Consider the following 20,576-nt stretch of genomic DNA (forward strand, 5'->3'; position numbering starts at 1 on the left):
ATATCAGCCTGTGTTTCAGGGTAGGGGTGTATTTTGCACATTTGCCCCACATTAGCTAATCTGTATTTCACAGTTGTTAGAAAAACACGAGGTATTTGAATTTGAGTAATTTCAGTTAACTTTAAGCTGTACTGGCAAACTGGATTGCTGTATAGATGTAATTACTTGGGCACTAATGGAAATGTGGAGTGCTCTAGATACCACACTGCCTTCTGGTTTCACTTTTTTTAGCTAAGTGGTTGCAGTGGTCTTTTAATACGCTCTAGGTTTTATTCCCCCCCCCCCAGCATAAAATCAGTTGCTTTTCCATGTTGCTGTTTTTCAGCAGTCATTTAAACTAATTAACTTCATTTGTAGAGAAAGGAATTATGGGAGTTTATATCATCTGTTACCATGTCTCTGGAGATCGTGATTTGTATTTGAGGAGCAGTGGTGGATATTTGGGTTGTTAAATTCTTAACCTGTTTTTGTTAGACCAGCAACAGCATTTGTGCTCTTGTTTATGAGACCTTCCTTTTCTGGTTAAGAACGAAAGTCTTGCTGTGTTCAGGCAAAAGAAAGTTGCACAGAGTTGAAAGCTCCCACCAAAAGAGTGGTTGTGAAGTCACTGTATACTTCTAGCAGAATTTACAGTGAAAATGTCTCTAGAGAACTTCTAAGAAATGTGTTTTATTACCTAAATAACTAAGATTTTTGGTGTTTGTAGGCACTTGGAAAAGTGCACATTTACATTGTTCTTTTAGTATCATTAAAGAGTTTGGGGTTTAACTGTTGTAGCTGATACTCTACATTGTCATCAAATTATGTTAAAAAACGATGGGGTAAAATCAGCTTCTTCAAAAAAGCTTTTTCTTGTTTCATATTAGGTTTAAGAGGATTTTAATTAAATTCCCTGGTGTCTTTTTTTTTTTTTTTAATTACAGGGTATCAAATACCAGATCTTATAACAGAAATATTGACAGAAGTGGGTTTACCTATTCCTGTCCTCACTGTGGAAAAACGTTCCAGAAGCCAAGTCAGTTAACAAGACATGTTAGGATACACACAGGTAAGACTGTGGAAGTAATTATTTTAGTTTTCATTTGTTTTAGAAAGTTCAATTAATCTGTGAAATGCTGAAAATTTGTCTCCCAGTTGGGACTTGAAATAGTATTAATAGATCCAGCTCATAAGTGCAGTTACCTGTTGGTTTAAAACACCCTTTATGTAATTGCTTTGCTTGGGAAATTTATATGCTTTTAAAAATCTTTTAAACTGTTCCTAATGATATACATCTGGAAACTTTAAGTACTTCACGGGTTTCATTTGTTATAAAATACCAGCTTTGGTACTTAAAGCTTCAATGGGCCCTAAAACTGGAATAACTAGATAAGGGCAGTCAGGTATTCTAAATAAGATTTTACATACTCTAGAGAACAGGTTCTAAAATTTACAATCGTACAAAGAGTAGAAATAAATGAGAATGAATAATACTACTAACATACTGGTCTTGCTTTGGTTTTTAGATTGATTTTTTTTTTTTTAGAGTTGCTGCCATATATTTTCTGTACTTAACTGTGACTGCCATTTTCAGGATGTTCAAAGTGAACTTGGGAGGTGATAAGCCTTGATGGTAATTTTGATACTTGAAGAAGAGCAGGTGACTGTTGCGTTTTGCAGCATTAAAAGCAGATGTGTTTTGCAAAATTACTGTAATAAATGTACATTTGTTTAACTCTTAAGCAATTGAAATAACTGAAAAACGCAAAGTATAAAATTATACAAAAGCTTTTGAAGTGTAGAGAGGACTGTAAGAATTGTTCCCAAGTTTTAATCAAACACACATAACATAGCCTAAGTTTGACTTTAAACAAGGCTTTAGTTGAAGGTGCTCTTGTGATGTGCAATATATATGTACTTTCCATCTTGTGAATAAATTGCTGTTTGTCTAGTTTTTAGCTAATTAAAGTAGTAAATTAGGTAAGCATGCAATGTTGTTTGTATTACCAGGCTGTTCAGACAGTGATGTGATGAGCTGCCGTGTACAAGAGTGACGTTTTTTGCCATGGGAGAAATAAATATTTCCTTGCATGACTATTATTTCTTAGGAATTTTTTTAAGCTTTTAATTGAGTTGTAAAACAGTAACACAAGAGGTCACCCTTGTAACCTGCTTTAAAAGTTACCTCAAAGTAATATCCAAAAAAAGTAATTGAAAATTAACTTTGTTATTTTAGAGTTTTGTATCTGTTAGTTATGATATTTTAGCTAATTGTAGTTAGAATTAAAGAAACAAGATTATAGTTGGTTGAGGACACTTTTCTAAAGATTCAAAAAGTTCAAGAGTATTTGTAGTTCTTGAAGAGCAAGAAGACATTTGTCTATTAGGAAACCAAAGGCTGAAATTGTAATCCCAACCTGCACATGACAGTAGGTCATTTTAAGTTCTAAGTAGCTAGTGAATCCTTAATTTGAAGTATGTTGTTACTTTAAATCTGTAGACGATCTGTCTGGCATTGAATTGCGTGAGGTACTGTAAAATATGTAGAAGAATTTGGCTTTAAAGAATATAGAATACTTAAATCTTTTAAAGAGCACGTCTGTGCTACATGTAGAGCATTCTTGCAATACTTTTTTTTGTTCATAGCTATTAATTTCAAGCACTTAAACCCTTTGGGGAAAAAAACAGTCTCAGGGATTGCAATTCCCATATTAATAACTAAATAATGAACCTCCCAAATCCGTATTTTATTAAGTTATACCTGAGAAATACAGAAATTCTGCATTTCCACACTAGAATTAAAATTTAGTTTTTGCAATGAAGTTTACTTAAATCTGCAAATTTAACCTGAAGCAATACTTCTGTATGTCTACCAGCAGCTAGTAGTGGAAGCTAAGCATTTTACAAAACTAAGAAAGCCCAATACGAATTCTCACTGAGTTTGAAGATGATCTGAATCAGTGTTCTGTATTGTGATCTGTATTAAAAAAGTACACAGTTAAAACCTGCAGGCCTCAAAACAGCTTCAAAAGCCATAAGCAGCAGAACAGAAAATACACATTCCTTCAGAGTCAATACTACGTAAGTTATGCTTGTAATCTGTTTTAGAAAATAGCTGCTTTTACTTTAAACAATATGAATTTAATTAAGAATTAATCATTTTAAACCAGATGTAATTACGGCTATATAATTAGAAGTCATATAAAAATATTCATTAAAACTGCTTTAGTGTGCATAATATTTAGCACATGCTTGTACTTAGTGGTGTAGCAGCATTTTGTGCAGCCTGCTTGTAGTATTTTTGTTACAGAAATGTGCAAAGACAAAGTATTGAATGTTTTCAAGGCCCTGGAGTTACCAGAGTTAAACTGTTCCACTAACAGGAAAAAAAGAGGAATACTGAGTTCACAGTGGCGATTTCCAGTACTCGATTAAGACACACAGTTGTAAGAAACCAAACCTTGTTCTTGCTGTCTTAGTATCTGTGTGTTTAAAATATGTAGCTTTGTAATAAGGTCATGCAGTTACAATTTCTGGGGAGTTTCTCATGCTTTATGTGTTAGTGTACAAAAAATTGTAAGCATGCACTGCACTGAGAACACCAAACACAGGAAACAGTGACAGAGCATTTCTGTAAGAGTATTGCCTAGTTTTTCCTTAATGTTCAGTAGTAATATGAACAGTCAAGGCTTTAAAATTATTTTCTGAGCAGGGCTGTACAACGTCTCATATAATAGAAACATTATTTTATTGCACCTTCTCAATAGGTGGTTGTGAAGAATGAATGGCTGTTAATATTTATTGGGGAGTGGGAACCATAGGCCATCTTCTGCAGTTTTGCTGTAAGACTTTTTGATTTTAGGCTAAGTAAAAGATTAAATTTTTGACTGTTAATTCCTTATTACTGTCCATTCCATCCTCGGCACCCCCTTTTGTTTCCATGCAGGTATATACATTTTATAGGACTTGGTGTAAAATAATGGTGTATGTGGTTTTGGATTTTCTTTTCCCCTTTTCCTCTGGTGGTTTTGCATAGAAACTTGTGAGATCTTCCAAATCACAAGCTGAGGGTAGCTGTTCTAAATAATTGTTTCATACAGGTTTTATTTATCCTACCCATTTTAACTGGTAACCATCAGCTGGGTCATAAAAGTTTTTCATGGACCTTCGTCATCATCAGAGTAGGTGCAGAGATTGGTGGTCAAGGTAAACAATTCATTGTCGAAACACCGAATAACGTTATGTTTCTGTGTTGTGTGTGCATGTACAGATATCTATATGCAGTACTTTGGTTCAGCTGACACCATTTTTCATTTAGATCCAGGAAACTGCCAACGTTTATTCAAAGCCCCTTACCAACGTCATCCTCCTTTTTCCTTTCAGGTGAAAGACCTTTCAAATGCAGTGAATGCGGGAAAGCCTTTAACCAGAAGGGGGCATTGCAGACCCATATGATCAAGCACACTGGTGAAAAACCCCATGCTTGTGCCTTTTGTCCTGCAGCCTTTTCTCAGAAAGGCAATCTTCAGTCACACATTCAGAGAGTTCATTCAGAGGTAAATATAATTATTCATAAAGTGGTTGGTGCTAATATACTGCTTATTTCATTTTCAATCGTGTTTGCCTATTCCTATGCTCTCTGGTGCTTACTGCAGTCAGTATAGATTTACTGCTGTGGTGTAGATTCTAGTTTGTTGGGTTTACCTGCAAATTCAGCTTTCCTAAAATACCTTAATCTCAACAAAAGTATGCTTAGGATAATTAGCAAAACCTTCCTTTACCGTTGTCTTTTCAGTGCATTGATAGATGAATAAATTATTAGTGGGTTGAAGTGTATGAAAATACACCTGTGTCAGCCTTGGGAGAACAAGGGCTAGAATAAGGTGAAAGTAAGCCAAAAGCAGCAAAGCAGAAGATGGTGAGAGATTTCAAGGCCACCCAGCAGCCAACTAACTTCATCGTAGAGCATACTTGCAGTTTGTCTTTGAAGTATATATCTTGCAGCCTTTTTTGGAGGTTTTTCAGTTATAGGTAGAAAAAAATTATAAGATAAACATTGTCTCAGACCTCTTTAGGTGATTTTTTTTTTCTTCTTTGTGACAGACAATTTTTAAGATTCCAAAGGTACTGCTGTATGATAATGCAGAATCTTCTGAGCTACATTGGCTATGCAACTTAGTTCAGTAATTTCTTTGCTGACTTTAGTGATTTGTGGTTGCAGATATCTATAGAAAGAGACCTGGTTTTGATTTGGAAGGTATAAAGTGGTAGAGGCAGCTTTTTTTTTTTTTTTTCCCCTGCATGCAGACTATACTTTTGCTTTCATTCTTTCCCCTAACTCCAAGAATTGCTTTCTTGTTCTCCATTTTTGTGTTACAGTGATATATCTTATTTATTGTACTTTTTACTAAGGATCCTTTTAGTATGTTAGGAGTTTCTTAGTTTTAGGATATGGTCCTTCATAGAATATGTATTAGTGTTTTGTGTTACACTTAATTATATTAAATCATGTTTACATTTCATACAGCTTTGTGTGACTGGTCTTTCTCACTGTTCACAGCTCCCTATATGTGATAGCTTTTGCTACATTAAAAAATGCACCAACATTCATTTCATAGTTTACATTGATTCTATTTTCAATATTACAAGATTGTTGGGGATCAAGTGAAAAATATTTTTCACTTTTATCTCTGTTACTCTGTTTTTCTCTAAGGAAAAAACCCATCCCAATATTGTGAGATAAAGCATTTTAAATAAATGCTGCCTCTTGATCACATCTTATGTTGTGTTTTGTGATCCTGAGCCTACATTTCAGGTACTGCTTTGGATCACATGCTGGTTTTTTTCCTTTCTTGCTGTCACTGTGTTTTACTTTAAGACTGCATGCAGAACTCTACTGATTCTTCATTTTATCCTTACACAGTCTCAAAACAATGTTACAGGTGATAAAAAAACAGGTTGATTCTCACTTTTTAGATCACTGTTTAGTCATACCTGTATTTTATTTGTTGATACCCCTTTCTGAAAGGCTTGTTACCAGTTTAATGTCGGAAAATAGAAAGTTCCGTACTATATTGCAAAGAGTGTAGCATGTTTGCTGTTGAAGACTTTGTTTCCTGCGTATTGAAAGTACTGCATTGGATCTTACTGCTCTGTGATAGATTGAGGTGGAGAGGGAAGTGAGAATGGCTGGAATCTGCAAATTTAGCTGCTGTAATTACCTCAAATCCTTGGCCTGAAAGCCCCAACCAAGTGGCTCTGATCTCTTCTTCATCCTGCGTGTTCAAATTCAGTTCACACTATATATTAAACTTCCCTGCTCTTCACCCCCTTATTTTTTTGGTGGTGTTTTGTGGCAGTGTTGGTTTGGGTGGGGTTTTTTAAATTTATTTCCCCCATGAAGTCCCTGTGGACTTTGGCCCAATCTATGTTGCCTTCATTCTACTTTTGCCTGAAAAATGGACTTCATATTTTCTTGGAAGTTTATAAAAGATAAGTTTGCAAAAGTAAACAGAAGAGAGCCAAAATTTGAAGATAAATTATATGCCTTTTTTTCCTCTTCATATTTCCAAATCTCCTAACTTTTTATTATCATAGAATCATAGAACGGGTTGGGTTGGAAGGGACCTCAAAGACCATCTAGTTCCCACCCCCCTGCCATGGGCAGGGACACCTTCCACTAGACCAGGTTGCTCAAAGCCTCATCCAGCCTGGCCTTGAACACTTCCAGGGATGGGGCATCCACAGCTGCTCTGGGCAACCTGTTCCAGTGCCTCACCACCCTCTCTGTGAAGAATTTCTTCCTGATATCCAATCTAAGTTTCCCCGCTTTCAATTTAAACCTGTTACCCCTTGTCCTGTCACTACAGGCCCGTGTAAAAAGTCCCCTCCCAGCTTCCTTGTAGGCCCCTTCAGGTACTGGAAGACTGCAATGTATGTATGATGTTACACCTTCGGGCGCGTCAGAATTGATAAAGTTGCATTTTGAGTTTTGTTTCTAAATGTGTAATGGTAGGAAATTGTAAAGATGGAAAAGTCTGAGGCCTCATCTGCCAGATGGCATTTGGTTTGCTCTCTGGTGCTTCCCAGCTTTGAGAAGTGGTAATAGGAGATGACAGTCATGTACGTAGATTACAGTTGACTTGATACTCGAGTGATACCAGACTGATTCCATAAGTGGATTTCAGTAACTTGGAAAAATAAACCATTTTAGCTCTCAGTATATTTATTATGTGGATAACTATGAAAAAAGATAATATTTGGTAGATTTAGGGAAAATGTATGTAATTTTTGTTTGTTTGCTTTATTGAAGGTAAAGAATGGCCCTACTTACAACTGTACAGAATGTAGCTGTGTCTTCAAATGCTTGGGTAGTTTAAATACACATATCAGCAAGATGCACATGGGTGGTCCGCAGAATACTGCAAGCTCTTCAGCAGATGTATCTCACGTTACAGCGGTAAGCTGGGCTTGGCATATGGTGAAAATGCCTTTAAGAGTTTAACTAGATCTGCATCTTAATTCCAGTGATTCTTCAGATAGAACTAGAAGACCTGTAAGTGTGTTTTTTCTTCTATATTTTTTTGTCATTTTTGGCATTGACTTGCGTTACTAAATATTGGCAGAATGTAAGTTGGCCAGGTATATGCAGCAAAGGATTTACAAGTTGAGGGTTTAGATGAAAATACAACAGTTTATTCTACAACTAGGTAAAATACAATTCTGGTGCTTACAGCTTGTATGTGGAGGAAAGGTTTCCTCCTCAGATAACAAAAATAGTTGTGGAGTTTTGCTGGAAGAAGGAAATCTAGAACTGTTCAAATTACGTATTAGGGTTTTAACTCATTTTCAGAAATTGTTTATATAGTTCTAATCCATACAAAGACATAGTGGATTCTTCTGAGTATTTCTGATAACTTGTTTTAAACATTAGTTTCTTGTTTGACAGATCATAAAGAAAAAAAGTCTTAGCTTTATTGGAAACACTGAATGTTGGTGTTTTCTTTCTCTTTACCAACATAGAAGCGGCTAAATTTCAAATAGTGCTTCTGGTTTCATAAGACTATTTTATTTTTTTGTGCATTTTTAATGTATCAGTACATTTTTCTTGTTTGGGTTTGCCTGAGTATTTTGCATTTGCATTGCATGCTGATGTTACAGAAGCGTGTTGTTTGTTATCTTTGCTGCCTACATACTTCTGTAGCTTGCATGGAGGAGGGGAAAAATGAAGGACACCTCCTTACAGTTGTATAAGCAAAATGGGAGAAAAATTTTTCTTTCTAAAAAGAGATGCCAAGAATTTTAACAAGGAAGACCAAAAAATAACAACTGACATGTCGGTTGCTTATTAGGAGAGTTTTAAGCTTTATATCTGAAACTTCAGAGATTTAATGATTGATTGATTCTTATTGCTGTAGAAAGATGATGCATTCTTAGGTTAGCACTAGCATTCTTGGATTACCACAGACGACTTCATTCTGCTCACAACTTCTTTGATGACAAATCTCCAGTAGAAGAGTTCTCCTGTTCGGAAGTTTACTATCAGCTGCTGTCATCCTTCGTTTAGTATTTGGGGGTGAACAGTGATTATGTCCTTAATATACACGTTCCCGAAGTCGAAGTCGTCTGAGTTGCTGTGCTACAGAAGAATGCATTCTTGTGTGATACAGGAGTACTCTTGTAAAATACGCTTATTGGAAGGCAGCTGTTTGTCTTTTGCTACCCCTGTGCTTAGAGCTAAGGTACTGGTTTAAGTACTTCTGTACCTGTCCCATAGCCTCTTTTTTTATTGTCCCTAGTCTCCATACTGTGGGAAAACGAACTTTGCTACTTCTATGCATTGCATTAGCCATGCTTTTCTGCTTTTTGTACAAAGGCTTAAAATACTTTATTTCTTTGTAGGACTCCGTCACCCAACCTTTAACAACATCCCCTGCTAATCTTCTGCAACCTGTTGATAACAAATGGAAGAATGTAAGTGTAGAGGTTTTATCGTATTTTCGTGTCAAGACTAAAAGCGAAAGAGACTTAACAGAATTTTGTAAGCTTTCATCTAACTGGTGAAAAAGGATACACAGTGGTCCTGTGTGAGAAGTTGGTCGGTTAATGCATGAAGGCAGACTTGTTGGAGAATGCAGCTGGTTATTTAGGAATGGAACAGGTCTTGAATGGATTATATTCCCTCATTCACGATTCAATCCTGAGTTTGCACATAATTCAGTTCATGAGGTGTTCAGAACAGAAACATATATTCTCCTTCATAAAAAGGCCAGAGGAGAGTGGGGACTCTCATAAGTATCAGATTATCCTGCCCCATGACTTTACTTCACAGGGATACCATGGTTTGGGTGGAGAGGGAAGGAGCTGTGCTCATGCTGGCTGAACTGGTTGGAATTGAGGCAGCAGTGGAACTGTGGGGCTTGGGAGGAGCCCGTGGAGCTGGGGAAAGATGATGCAGGACTGGCTTTCTGGAACCCCATAGTGAGCAGTCTTGGTGTGCAGGCAGGGTTTTATGTGCCAGTCACAGTGAGAGTGGTAGCATGTTTTGTTGCAGCTATGTAGCATGTTGTTTATCAGCTGTAGGTTGCAGCATGGTATTTTAATGACTTACATTCCATCTGTCCAGACTTCAGCCACTGATTATCTTCTCATGTGCTAGAATCCACAAAACCAAGGGCTAGGAAATGTGGCAGTATTGCTTTAAAGTCACCATAAACAGTCTGTCCACTTTCTTTTTATCTTTTACTGTGAATTCATTGTTCCAGGGCCAGTTAACTTAGAGCTGGACAGAACTGATGTGAACTAATTGATTACTAATATTTGCTGTGTTAAGTAAATAATTATACTATGTTTCTTTTAAGATTTTAAAAAGTATTAAAAATGGCTGTTTTTCAAAAACAGTTTAAGTAATTGTGGGGTTTTTTAACCAGTTGAATGTATTTTCCTTGGTAAAGAGTGCAGTGGAAATTATGCCTGGTTTTTGGGAGTAGGGAGTGTGTGTGTGTGAAAGCACAGGTCTGAAAAGAAGATAATCATCAATTTAGGATAGTCTTTATTGAACATATACTGGATTAAACATATAACTAAATAATGAGGTTTTATAAAATTACAGTCTGCATATAGTTGTGCCAGATTTATGTTCTAGAAAGGAAGGAGGAATCTTGCTTAGAATGTAGCCTGCCAATTCGCATTGATCTCTTAAAGAAAAAAAATTAACTTTCAGGTCTTGCATACTGTTCCCCCATCTCTTCACGTGCCCCCTCCCCCAGATAGATTGGCTTTGTTTCATGTAGGGTGGTTTATATGCAAAAGTTCTCCAGCAAATTAAGTTCCGGAGAGGTACTCATGATTTACCTTTTTTTTTTTTTCCAAGAGATTGAAAAAAGAGATTTGTCTTTCTTCATTGTATCAGAATATTGAGATTAGGCTCCGGTGTCAGGGGTCACACTGTGTGGTTCCCTGTACTTGATGCAGAGTGCCAGGTTGTTCCCTAGTGAGGGGTGCCATTTGGGAGCAATGGATCCCATTGCCTGGGAGCAGAAGCCTGAGTTCTCCTTCTGCTTTCTGGTGTATCTTCTGTTTTTACAGTAGTAACTAGATACTGTAACATACCTGGGAATCTTGTGGAAAAGGAACATGTGGCATCACCTCAGAACTAATGCAGACAGACTTCAATGCTAAGGTGAATCAGCAGCAATTTTGTTACACGTTCCCAGATATTCCTCCTTTGATGTACTGTCTGCTCGTGTCCGTGCTTTCAGATGCACAGCCTGCTTTTCATGTGCAGTTGCTGTTCATTTGTTGAAATAGGAGGTATGCTCCCATTCCTCCGTGGGACGGCACCGTGTATCACGCCTGGATTTAAGAAAATGTATAGGTACTTTTTAGTATTTGCGTTTTGGTAATTAGGGCTAGTTGCATCCTTAATAATTCTTCATTTTCCTTCTTATAATGGAGGTGATAAAAAACAGGGATATGTTTTGTACTTTCAAATAGAATGATCTACTAAAATAAATATGAGGCACCATGATTTTTAAAACTTTCTGAGAGAACTCGTGAAAGAGATGTGCAGGGAATTGCCATTGTTGTGTTTCTGATGGGGTCCCTTGGAAATTCATTCTTCACCCTATGCTGCTTAATATTTTATCAGTGACCTACAAGAAAATGTAGAATCATCACTGACAAGGATGATACAAAGACTGAGGTGAAGTGCAAGTCACTGATACAGTGATCTGTATTTCTTGGTGATCTGGACGCAACAAGCAAAGTGTTCTGATGCAGCCAAGACAAAAATCACTTATAGAAGAAGAACAGGAAAAGTAGGCTATGTTCACAGGATAGGAGTTTTCAAGGTTTTAAAATTCCCCCTATAATAGGGATGGAAGAGGTAACAATTGATGTATCAGCTAAAAGTTAGGTTTTCCTTGACTGGAAAGATTCGTTTTGGTCCTTTTATTTAGGTAAGAAATGGAAAGTTTGTATGTGCTCTGTATTTCATTCTGGCAATTTTTGCTTTTGTGGGTTGTCTCTTTATTGTGATTGCTATTCGTGAACTGTATTCAAAGATACAGGACGAGTCAGAGCCATCAGAATTCTTTAAGCATGATATGATGTGTTTTATTGAAGAGATTCAAGGTGCATTATCTGTTTTGCCCATCAAGTAAAATATTTAAGGATGACTTGATCTGCTGTTTTGAATAAAAGGATAAACTCCGTAATCTCTCTAAATACAGAAGGGGAAAAAAAAAATGTTTTGAGGGTTGAAGCTAGATAGATTCACACTTTGAGATGAATTCTGGAATTCTAATGTGGATAATGTACAGTTGGAGCAACTTAGTGAAGCTGGATAGCAACAGAAAAAGTTACCACAATAAATTACTTGATTTAAAGAGCTGCTTTGAGTTCTATACAGTTACTTGAAGGAGTAATTCACTCAGAGCAGTCACACGGTCTGTGTTACACAGCAGATCAGACACACCGAGGATGATCAGAAGATCCACTATTCTAATTGATCAAATGCGGAATTATGAAGCATTAATAAAATGCTTTCTTCTCTATGCTATTTTTAAAATCAGGTATTGAAGTGACACTTTTTATAATGAACTGGGCATCCTAATAATAATGGTAATAAACTTTATATACGTGCATGTGTGTATTACTCTTCAAAAAACCTCCATGAGACTGTATACAAACTGCTGTATGATACGTGAACATGCTGGCCGAATGCATGTCATGCTGTAGTTTTCATGTCAAAGATTATGTTGAGCAGTTCCTTCATTAACAATTATTTTCTCTTGCTGAAGCCTGGGAGAATTTTATGGGCTTTCAGTGTAGACTTCCCGCTCTGCTAAAGGCTTTCCCTGCATTCCGTTTCAAGGAAATGAACGGTCTCTATAGGGAGCTGTTAAGCTCTTAAACAAAACGTTTTGCTTCAGTTCCTCTTTATCGCAATGAAAATGGCATGTAGTGTGTTTCATTTCGTAAAATACATCTTGAAATGTTCATAGCACTTTTGCTAAATTGGAATCTGAAGAGATGGAGTCTTCCCATCTGTAACACTGGTGAGGTGAAAACTAGCAAAGTAGCAAGCGCTCTTCTCACAAACATGCAAGACAAATGAGATAAGGGTTTGTCCTCTCGTGAGAAAGCATTACTTCACCAAATTCACGGGACGTAACGTGAGTCAAGCTAATTTTTCTTATCCTTCTCATCCCTGAATATCATGAGAGTGTCATTTAACTGCCCAGTGTAATGAGTCAGTATAAAGAAGATCTCACAGGAGTTTTCAGGTTGGAAGAACTATTACACAGGTGAAGTTTGGGATTATTCTTTGTTTAAAATAATCTGGAAGACCAGAGCATTTTATGTATATGTGTGCGTGCGCACGTGTGCCTGGAAGTGATTATTTTTAGCGAACACAAGTAAATAGTTGAAGCGAATATCCAGAGTGTTCTGAGAGACAAAATTATGGGGCTAGCCATTATATAAATATATATTTTTCTTTTTTGCCATAAAAATAAATGATTAAAAGCAATTGTTTCAATAATGCTATACTTATGTTCTAAGGAAGAGAAATTTGTAAATGGAGGAGAACAGGAGGAGTCTTTATTTCTCATTTTAGAAAGAAGTACCAAGACTTTTTATCACTTTTTTTCTTCATATTTCTTAATAGGGTAGCCTAAGGCACAATTACCAAGTCAAACATTAAGCAATTTGATTTTTAGACTTAAAGATTTTTTTAGTATTTTGACAGAGCTCCATGTGTATTTACATTTTTTGAGTCTAAATCTCTTATAAATCTAAGAGATTTAGGAGATTGAAAGTTGTAAAGCTAAGAGATTTAGAAGATTGAAAGTTGAAGGGAAAAAGTTAGTAGTTTGATTGTTCTGAAAGGTTTTGATGTAACAACACAAATAATTTAATACAAATAAAAAAAAGCTGCTAATAGAAGGTTATTTTTCCAGAGGGCTTGTTTTAGTTAAATGTGAACTCTAAAAAGACAACCAGGTCAGTCTTGATTATTTCTTTTGGAACTACTTTTCATGCGGCCTCTACGTGTGGAATTCAGTAACTGAACCCTGTGTTTTGCAAACTGTTGAAGGCTCAGTAGTTAGGATAAACTTAATTCAAACTGTAAGCTTACAGTTACACCCCTTGGGAAGAAATCCAGAAAAGGGGTCTACAGAAGCAATTCTTTACTGGAGTGAGCAGTCCTTGAATAACAGCTGTGTATAATCCTTACATCTTACACAAGCAGCCATCCTTCTAGTGTACATTTAACAGACATTTCAGATAATTTTCATCTTCACTTACAAAGGTACTGCTGTTTATTTCAGGCCACACATTTTCGGTCTCCGCTTCTTCAACAGACAGAAAACCAGGTGTCTGCCGCTGCTGCCCATCAGGGTCAGCAGGCTGTAACTGACGTCATCCAGCAGCTCCTTGAGTTATCAGAACCAAGTCCTGTAGAAAATAACCAACCTCAACAACCTGGTCAGCAACTCAACATTGCAGTGGGAATCAACAGAGATATTTTGCAGGTAAGAGTTCTGTGTGAGAACAGCTTTACATTTCAGTGGTTTCTCTCATTGTTTTTATTTTAGTGAAATTTGTTCTCAGTAGTTTCAATGATAACATTCCTTCTGCAGTTATCAGTCAAGAAAGAATTGTAAACATTTGCAGAACAGGTATGGAACGCACCAAGTTATCTTTTTGTATAATACTGCAAAAGCAAAGTTACAGATATTGATTATATGACCTAGAAGAAAGCATTCAGCGTTCACACCCAAACACAGACGTTTTATTGGTCCCTTTGGCGCTTTCTTCCCCTGTTGCCTAGAAGCAGCTTGTGGCATGTCCTTAAGTTATTCTGTGCTTAAAACATCATGACATTTAAAAGGGGAAAATATTTTTATCTGGTTCATCAGTGAGAATGTATATGACGCCTTTATGCTGTTCTAATTAGTGAGGGGTGTTTGAATATTTCCTATTTGCTCAAGAAAATTTCTTCCTGGGTTGCCCAGTGTTTTTTCTAACCCATTATTCTGTGTTTCATACTGGCAGTAGGAGATGCTGTGTAACAGAAGAGATGCAGGGCAGTAATTCAACTATCTATAAGGAGCAAACAGAATGGAACAGGGCAGAGTATATTCTTCTTCAGTACTGGTGGTAGCCTGCTAACCCTTAACCTATTTTTTCATCTCATATAGTCTTTTAAGTGCCATTTAAATTTCTCTTTGGAAGACCAGAATGTTGTGTGTAGCTATGCGCAGGTTCACCATGTTACCTGTGCTTCGTTTGCTAATGTCTGGAAAGTGATGTGTAGTGGCAGCAAGTTACAGCATGAAATATAACTATTATCTTGGTAACTGTTAAAAAAAAAAAAGAAAATTGCCCTTGAGGTTGTTTTTTTAAGTTATTGTCCGAGCATTTAATCATTAATCATATTGTTACATGTACAAAATGTAGTTTTCTCCCAAGCAATTGAATATCTGCACGCTCCTATTGAAATGTGTTTGAGGTTTGGTTTTTTTTTTTAAATCCAGAGCCTTTTCAGACGCAATAGTATCTGTAAAGTTATCGTACACTCCAGTCCCTCCTAGGTGTACATAAAAAATGTGTGCGTAGATCAAATTTGACCTTTTATGGGGAACTGTTCTCATCATGTAATAGGCATAATAGATGGCTATTTATTCCTGGGAAATGCTTGATTCTGTAGAAACAATTGGCGCTTTTCTGAAAGGCAGCTGTTGACAGATGTATTAGTGCAGGAAATCCAACTTAAAAATCTCGCAGACGGTCAGAAGTCAGTGTTGTGTAAGAATGTTTTTGCACACTTGAAATCTGGCTGAAGTTCGGGGGGGGTGAGGCATATTTAATTTCTTTAGTTGTGTTTGCGTTACATCTTCTAAGTTGCTGTTTAAGAAAAATTGAGTCAACTGTGGAATGCTTGTTTCTTCATGCAGAAGTTTTTTGTTCTCTTTTAGCAAGCTTTGGAGAACAGTGGGCTGTCTTCAATTCCCGTCGCTGCGCATTCTACTGACTGCAGCCAGGCTAAGACTTCCGGGGTCCCGGATCAGAACCCAGATGTTCAGGCTCTCGCAAATCATCAGGCTGACTCTAATAGTGCAGAACAAGATAAGGAGCAAGAGAGTACAGATAAACTGGATAAAAAAGAAAAGAAAGTTATTAAGAAAAAATCACCATTTTTACCTGGTAATGTTGCCACTGCTTGCTACTTTTTGTGCTGTAAGGGCTGCACTGTTTGTGGGTGTCTCGGTGGCTTTATAAAGGCATTAAAAAAATGTATTGTGGATCAATTTACTCCTATCTGAAACACAATATGCATATATGTTACGATAAGTAGCGTTTACAACTTTCATTATATGGATACAAAACATGTGAGAATGGCATTAAGTGAAATCATCTTTCACTTTAATCTTCTGGGTTTAGATCAGAGGAGTTAATGTTAATATATGTTAACATTCCACCTCCATACTCTGTTGTGTATATGCAAGCCTGGATTTTGTCTCTGTGAGCCTAAATGCAACTGAAGTGTTAAAGCTCAAGCTTTAAGGTGGGGTTTGTTCCAAGTGTAGCCATCATACTTCAGTGGTTGGCCTGGTGGAGACCGTGCTGTAACGAACAGTCATTGAGCTCGCTCTGTAGAATCTTTATAAATACACTGATGTTGCCTTTTTTCTTTGCAAAGCATGCAGAAGTCAATTCAAAGTTGAAAACTCATCTTTTCCAGCATAACTGTGCTAAAAATCAACATTAACTTTTCCCTCTGGTAATAACAACTATTTTGTTCCTTCTTTGTAACAGTAACAACTCTCTGACTCTGAATACAAATAAAAATAAAAGGTCACAGCTGTACAGTCAAACTCAACTGCCTTTATTTTTTGATAAAATAACATAACCCCAGTGTATTGGCATAGTTTACAGTGAAAAACGCTATGCGAACAGCTTTAAATGAATGAATATTTGATATTGAATAACATATATGAATAAAAATCCCTGGCAGGGTTTAGAATATTCTTTTGTAGTTTTTGTTGAGAAATGTACTGCTGTTGCTTTAGGACAGAGCTTAGGGTTCTTGGATCATAAAATAGCTTTTGTGAAAGTGTAGCCTTAAATTGTCAATCTTTGAGAAGGACTTTTTACACAATTTTTGCTCCTTTAAAAATTTATGACATGTTTTTAAGTCTGAATTTGCAGAAGTGAGGGCCATCTAAAGTGTCTCCTCCAGTTTGTTAGATAAGTGTTTAGTACTTAATTTGGTGTGGTTATGGTTGTGGAGTTACACTCATTGTTGGATAATTTTATGAGATACGGTATTTTTAAGGTAACTTATATTGCGTCACAGCTACATTCCTTATTCCTAAGTGACGCACAAATTGCATTCTGTCTTTTCTGTGAAGTCAGACTTTCTATTGTTTTTTAACCTTTTTCCTTTTCAGTAGCATAATGTTTGAATTTCAACAGGATTCTCTTGGGCTTTGTTTTTGTCATTCCAGCCTATCACTATTTTTGTGAAGTAGACTGTATCTGATAGAGAAGTTAACTGGCTACAAAGTGTGTTGTAATGGCATCTGTTTCGCAGAGTGGTTTTGGGCTTTGATTACTTTGCATAATGGTACCAGTAGAGTGTAATTTTTGAAGAACTGTTAAAATGTTTAAAACATATTAATTTGGATGTTCCTTATTTTAGGTTCTATACGTGAAGAAAATGGAATAAGGTGGCACGTTTGTCCGTATTGCTCTAAAGAATTTAAAAAACCAAGTGATCTGGTGCGCCACATTCGCATTCATACCCATGAGAAGCCATTCAAGTGTCCCCAGTGCTTCCGCGCTTTTGCCGTGAAGAGTACTCTCACAGCACACATAAAAACACACACTGGCATTAAAGCTTTCAAGTGCCAGTTTTGTATGAAATGCTTTTCCACCTCAGGGAGTCTGAAAGTTCACATTCGTCTACATACAGGTAAGGCCTCAACATTGCTTTTGTTTTTACTACGGTGTGCGTGAGACCTTGAATGGAAAAACACAGTATGAAGCACTTAAAATGCAGAGATGTCTGTCATGATTGATATCTGTCAGAGAGTGAACCAGTTTTAGTGTCTTATATGATGACCTTAAATTTTTCTGTCTAGAAACATTAACTTTCTAGTGTTTCATGGATTTGAAACTTTGTTTGGATCCTTTCAAAAGCCATGGACATTTAGTTTTCTGATGATAAGTCAGCTGTTGCTCCTTTTTAATATCACTGTTGTGAGTGTATTTAACTGTGTTTTCTAGAGAGTCATACTCTTAGAATTTGAGTTCTGATGTTACTTATCCACAGTCAACTTCCATGTTTACGCTGCATCTTCCCCACACTTCCTGATAATTTCACTGTATCACTTGGGACTATTTAATTATTTGATTACTTCCCATTTTATCTTCAACAATAAAGTCTTGTTTCGTGTTTTCACCAACTTACCTGTTTTCATTGACTCCTACTGCGTGCCCTAGAGCCCCTCTGTTCATATGATCCTTGTTTGCATCATATATGATGTCTCGAATACCTGTTTATCTGTGGCTGAACTTTTATCCTCTGCACAGACAAAAATGAATTTTCCACTCTTGGTGGACTACCTGTTGTTTTGCACTTTTCTGTCTTTGTTCTTGCAGGTAAATAAGCTTTCAGCCAGAAGAACTCATAAATGTGTTGATCTTTCACTCCTTTATGTATTTACATTCTGCAAAAGTATCATTCATTGGCTGTGTGCGTTTGGTGTTGAGTATGTTTTATAGTCAGATGCCTTTATTCCATGACACATCAGTGTTGGATTCATCTGCAGAAGGTTTTTCACTTTGTTTTTTTCTAAACTTGTAACCCAGTATTTTTGTGTTACTTTAAAGTCAACCTTACTTTATTTAAGAAGTCACTCATTCAAAGTGGCAAAAGCACGAGGTGGCTTGAAAAACAGGTAGTCTAGTGTTTGTGGAGCTCTGGCATGTAGTTAGGCATTGTTCAGCACTGCGTGTTCCTGTTAAGAGATGTTTGCTCTTTTCTCTGTCTAGCAGGTTGGGCTTACTGGGTCAGGTTAGAGGTCTCTGTTGGCAACGTGTGGAAAAAGGGGAGCCTACATACAGTAATGCTGCTTAGCAGAGTCATGAAGCAGGCTGTACCTCCACACTAAGAAGCACTTTGCAGACTTTTGTTCCAAAGAATATAGCTAATTGATTTTGAACCGATGTGAACTTACTACTACAACCACCTAAAATAATGAATTTGAGTGTTGAGCTACATGTTGCATAAAGTACTTTCTGTTGCTTTAAGTCGGTAGTTTCATATGATGTTTTAGTGACTGTATTGTAAAGAATGGTTCATTCTTATTTCTTGTGCTTTTTTTCCACCTGTTATTTTAGAGCTTTCTTCATAACACCCAGTCATGTTTCCTAGCCTTCCAAGACTTCCCCTTGAACAAAAGCTGAAAGCTTGTCAGCTTTGCCTGTCTCTGTAATTTACCAAGTTTGCCAACATCCTTTCCAATGAGATATTTCTACTGGATTTTGCATTGCAGAAGTCTTTAATAATTCCTGTCGGCATGCTTTTTTGACTGCCATCAAACAGTGTTGATATTTTCAGAGACCGATCTAGAATTTCTTTAAACTTCGTCACATCACTGTTCCTCTGTTTTATCCTATTGTGTTTCATTTATCAGTGTGTTTGCTTGTTCTGTTTTCTCCCAGTTTTTCAACAGCTTATTTTGGAAGGACATTTGACCTGCTATCTGCAATTCCAGGGAAGCTTCTGGAACCCTTTGAAAATTGCTGTCACTTTTCCATCATCCAGTTCCCTGATAACAAGCTTGCTTAAAGTGTGTTAATTATGGATCTGTTTTGAAAATCTATTAAAAAATAAAAACCCTGGTAGGAAACAAAAAAGAAAATACAGAAAAGACAGTCTGTATTCCAAAGCTACATTTCTAGGGCAGTGGAAAGAAAATCACAAACTAAAATTTCTTCTTTTTTTTTTTTTTAATCTTTTGCAGGTGTTAGGCCTTTTGCTTGTCCACACTGTGACAAAAAGTTTAGAACATCGGGTCACCGGAAAACTCATATTGCTTCACATTTTAAGCATACTGAACTAAGAAAGCTGCGACATCAGCGTAAACCTGCAAAAGTTCGAGTAGGGAAGACGAGTGTTCCAGTACCAGACATTCCTTTGCAGGAGCCCATACTCATAACTGATTTAGGTAAAGAGCGAGTAAATCTGTGGTCTCTTGAAAGTTGGATTTCATTGGAAAATAGAGTTCATGGTTTAATCAAGCAAACATGTTCAGAACCTTCTCAGAAAGATGCACTTTGAAATAAGTCATCAGAAATAATCAGAGTTCAGAAAAGTGCCTTATTGTATAGTTTGCTTACAGAGAAATTGTATTATCCTTACCAGAAAAAAACCTTGTGCATTTTTACATTACAATAGGAAAGGAGTTTAACTATTGCTAGACTGTTAGTACAGAAAACATAAGACAGTTCATGAGCTAGATTCTCCTTAAGAAGATCATATTTATTCAAATATATATGTATTAATGAGTTGTTGTGTTATATCAGTTTAGTGTATTTGTTAGAAGTGTGACTTCAGCTGAATTAGTGATACTATTTCAAAAAAGGGCAGAATAATTCTGGAACATGGAGAATTTATACAGTTATTTTAATTCTGTTGTAGAATAATTGTTACAACATTATGTAAAACCACTTTTTGGAAGAAGGTAACTTGTACAGCTCAATTAAGACAATATATATTGTTGTCCAGTAGATGTCAACATAGTGGGCAAGGCATTGACTGTTCGATGTTGTTTGACTCACCAGTCTGCTAACCCCTGCCTTGTCTGTTGTCTAGTTATCTTTATACAGTAGAATATTATATAGGTAATCTCTTTAGCCCAAAATCTTTATCACTCTTTAAAAATCCTTTTGCTTTCACTGCTTCCAAGAATTACTGTGTCCAAGAGTAGTGGTTATTTTGGTATCAGGTATTGGAATCTTAAATTTTCAGAGTAGTAACAAAACTTAGCTGACAGCTTCAGATATCCAGATCACACTCT

At 36.6% G+C, this 20,576-nt stretch overlaps 1 protein-coding gene across 1 annotated transcript in view; it reads left to right on the plus strand.

The window, feature by feature from the left end:
• LOC104506364 (zinc finger protein 236-like) overlaps positions 1-20,576 on the plus strand; it is a gene marked incomplete at both ends in the record, with an annotated part of 29,301 nt that overhangs the window by 6,385 nt on the left and 2,340 nt on the right. The window contains 7 exons of the mRNA XM_010147290.1: positions 924-1,048; positions 4,363-4,535; positions 7,292-7,438; positions 13,815-14,018; positions 15,465-15,693; positions 17,192-17,464; positions 19,521-19,724. Of these exons, the coding sequence (XP_010145592.1) occupies positions 924-1,048; positions 4,363-4,535; positions 7,292-7,438; positions 13,815-14,018; positions 15,465-15,693; positions 17,192-17,464; positions 19,521-19,724 (1,355 nt within the window). The remainder of the gene's footprint in view (positions 1-923; positions 1,049-4,362; positions 4,536-7,291; positions 7,439-13,814; positions 14,019-15,464; positions 15,694-17,191; positions 17,465-19,520; positions 19,725-20,576) is intronic.

Source organism: Eurypyga helias, unplaced genomic scaffold (genome assembly GCF_000690775.1).
Source record: "Eurypyga helias isolate BGI_N326 unplaced genomic scaffold, ASM69077v1 scaffold26192, whole genome shotgun sequence".
Classification (NCBI taxonomy): domain Eukaryota; kingdom Metazoa; phylum Chordata; class Aves; order Eurypygiformes; family Eurypygidae; genus Eurypyga; species Eurypyga helias.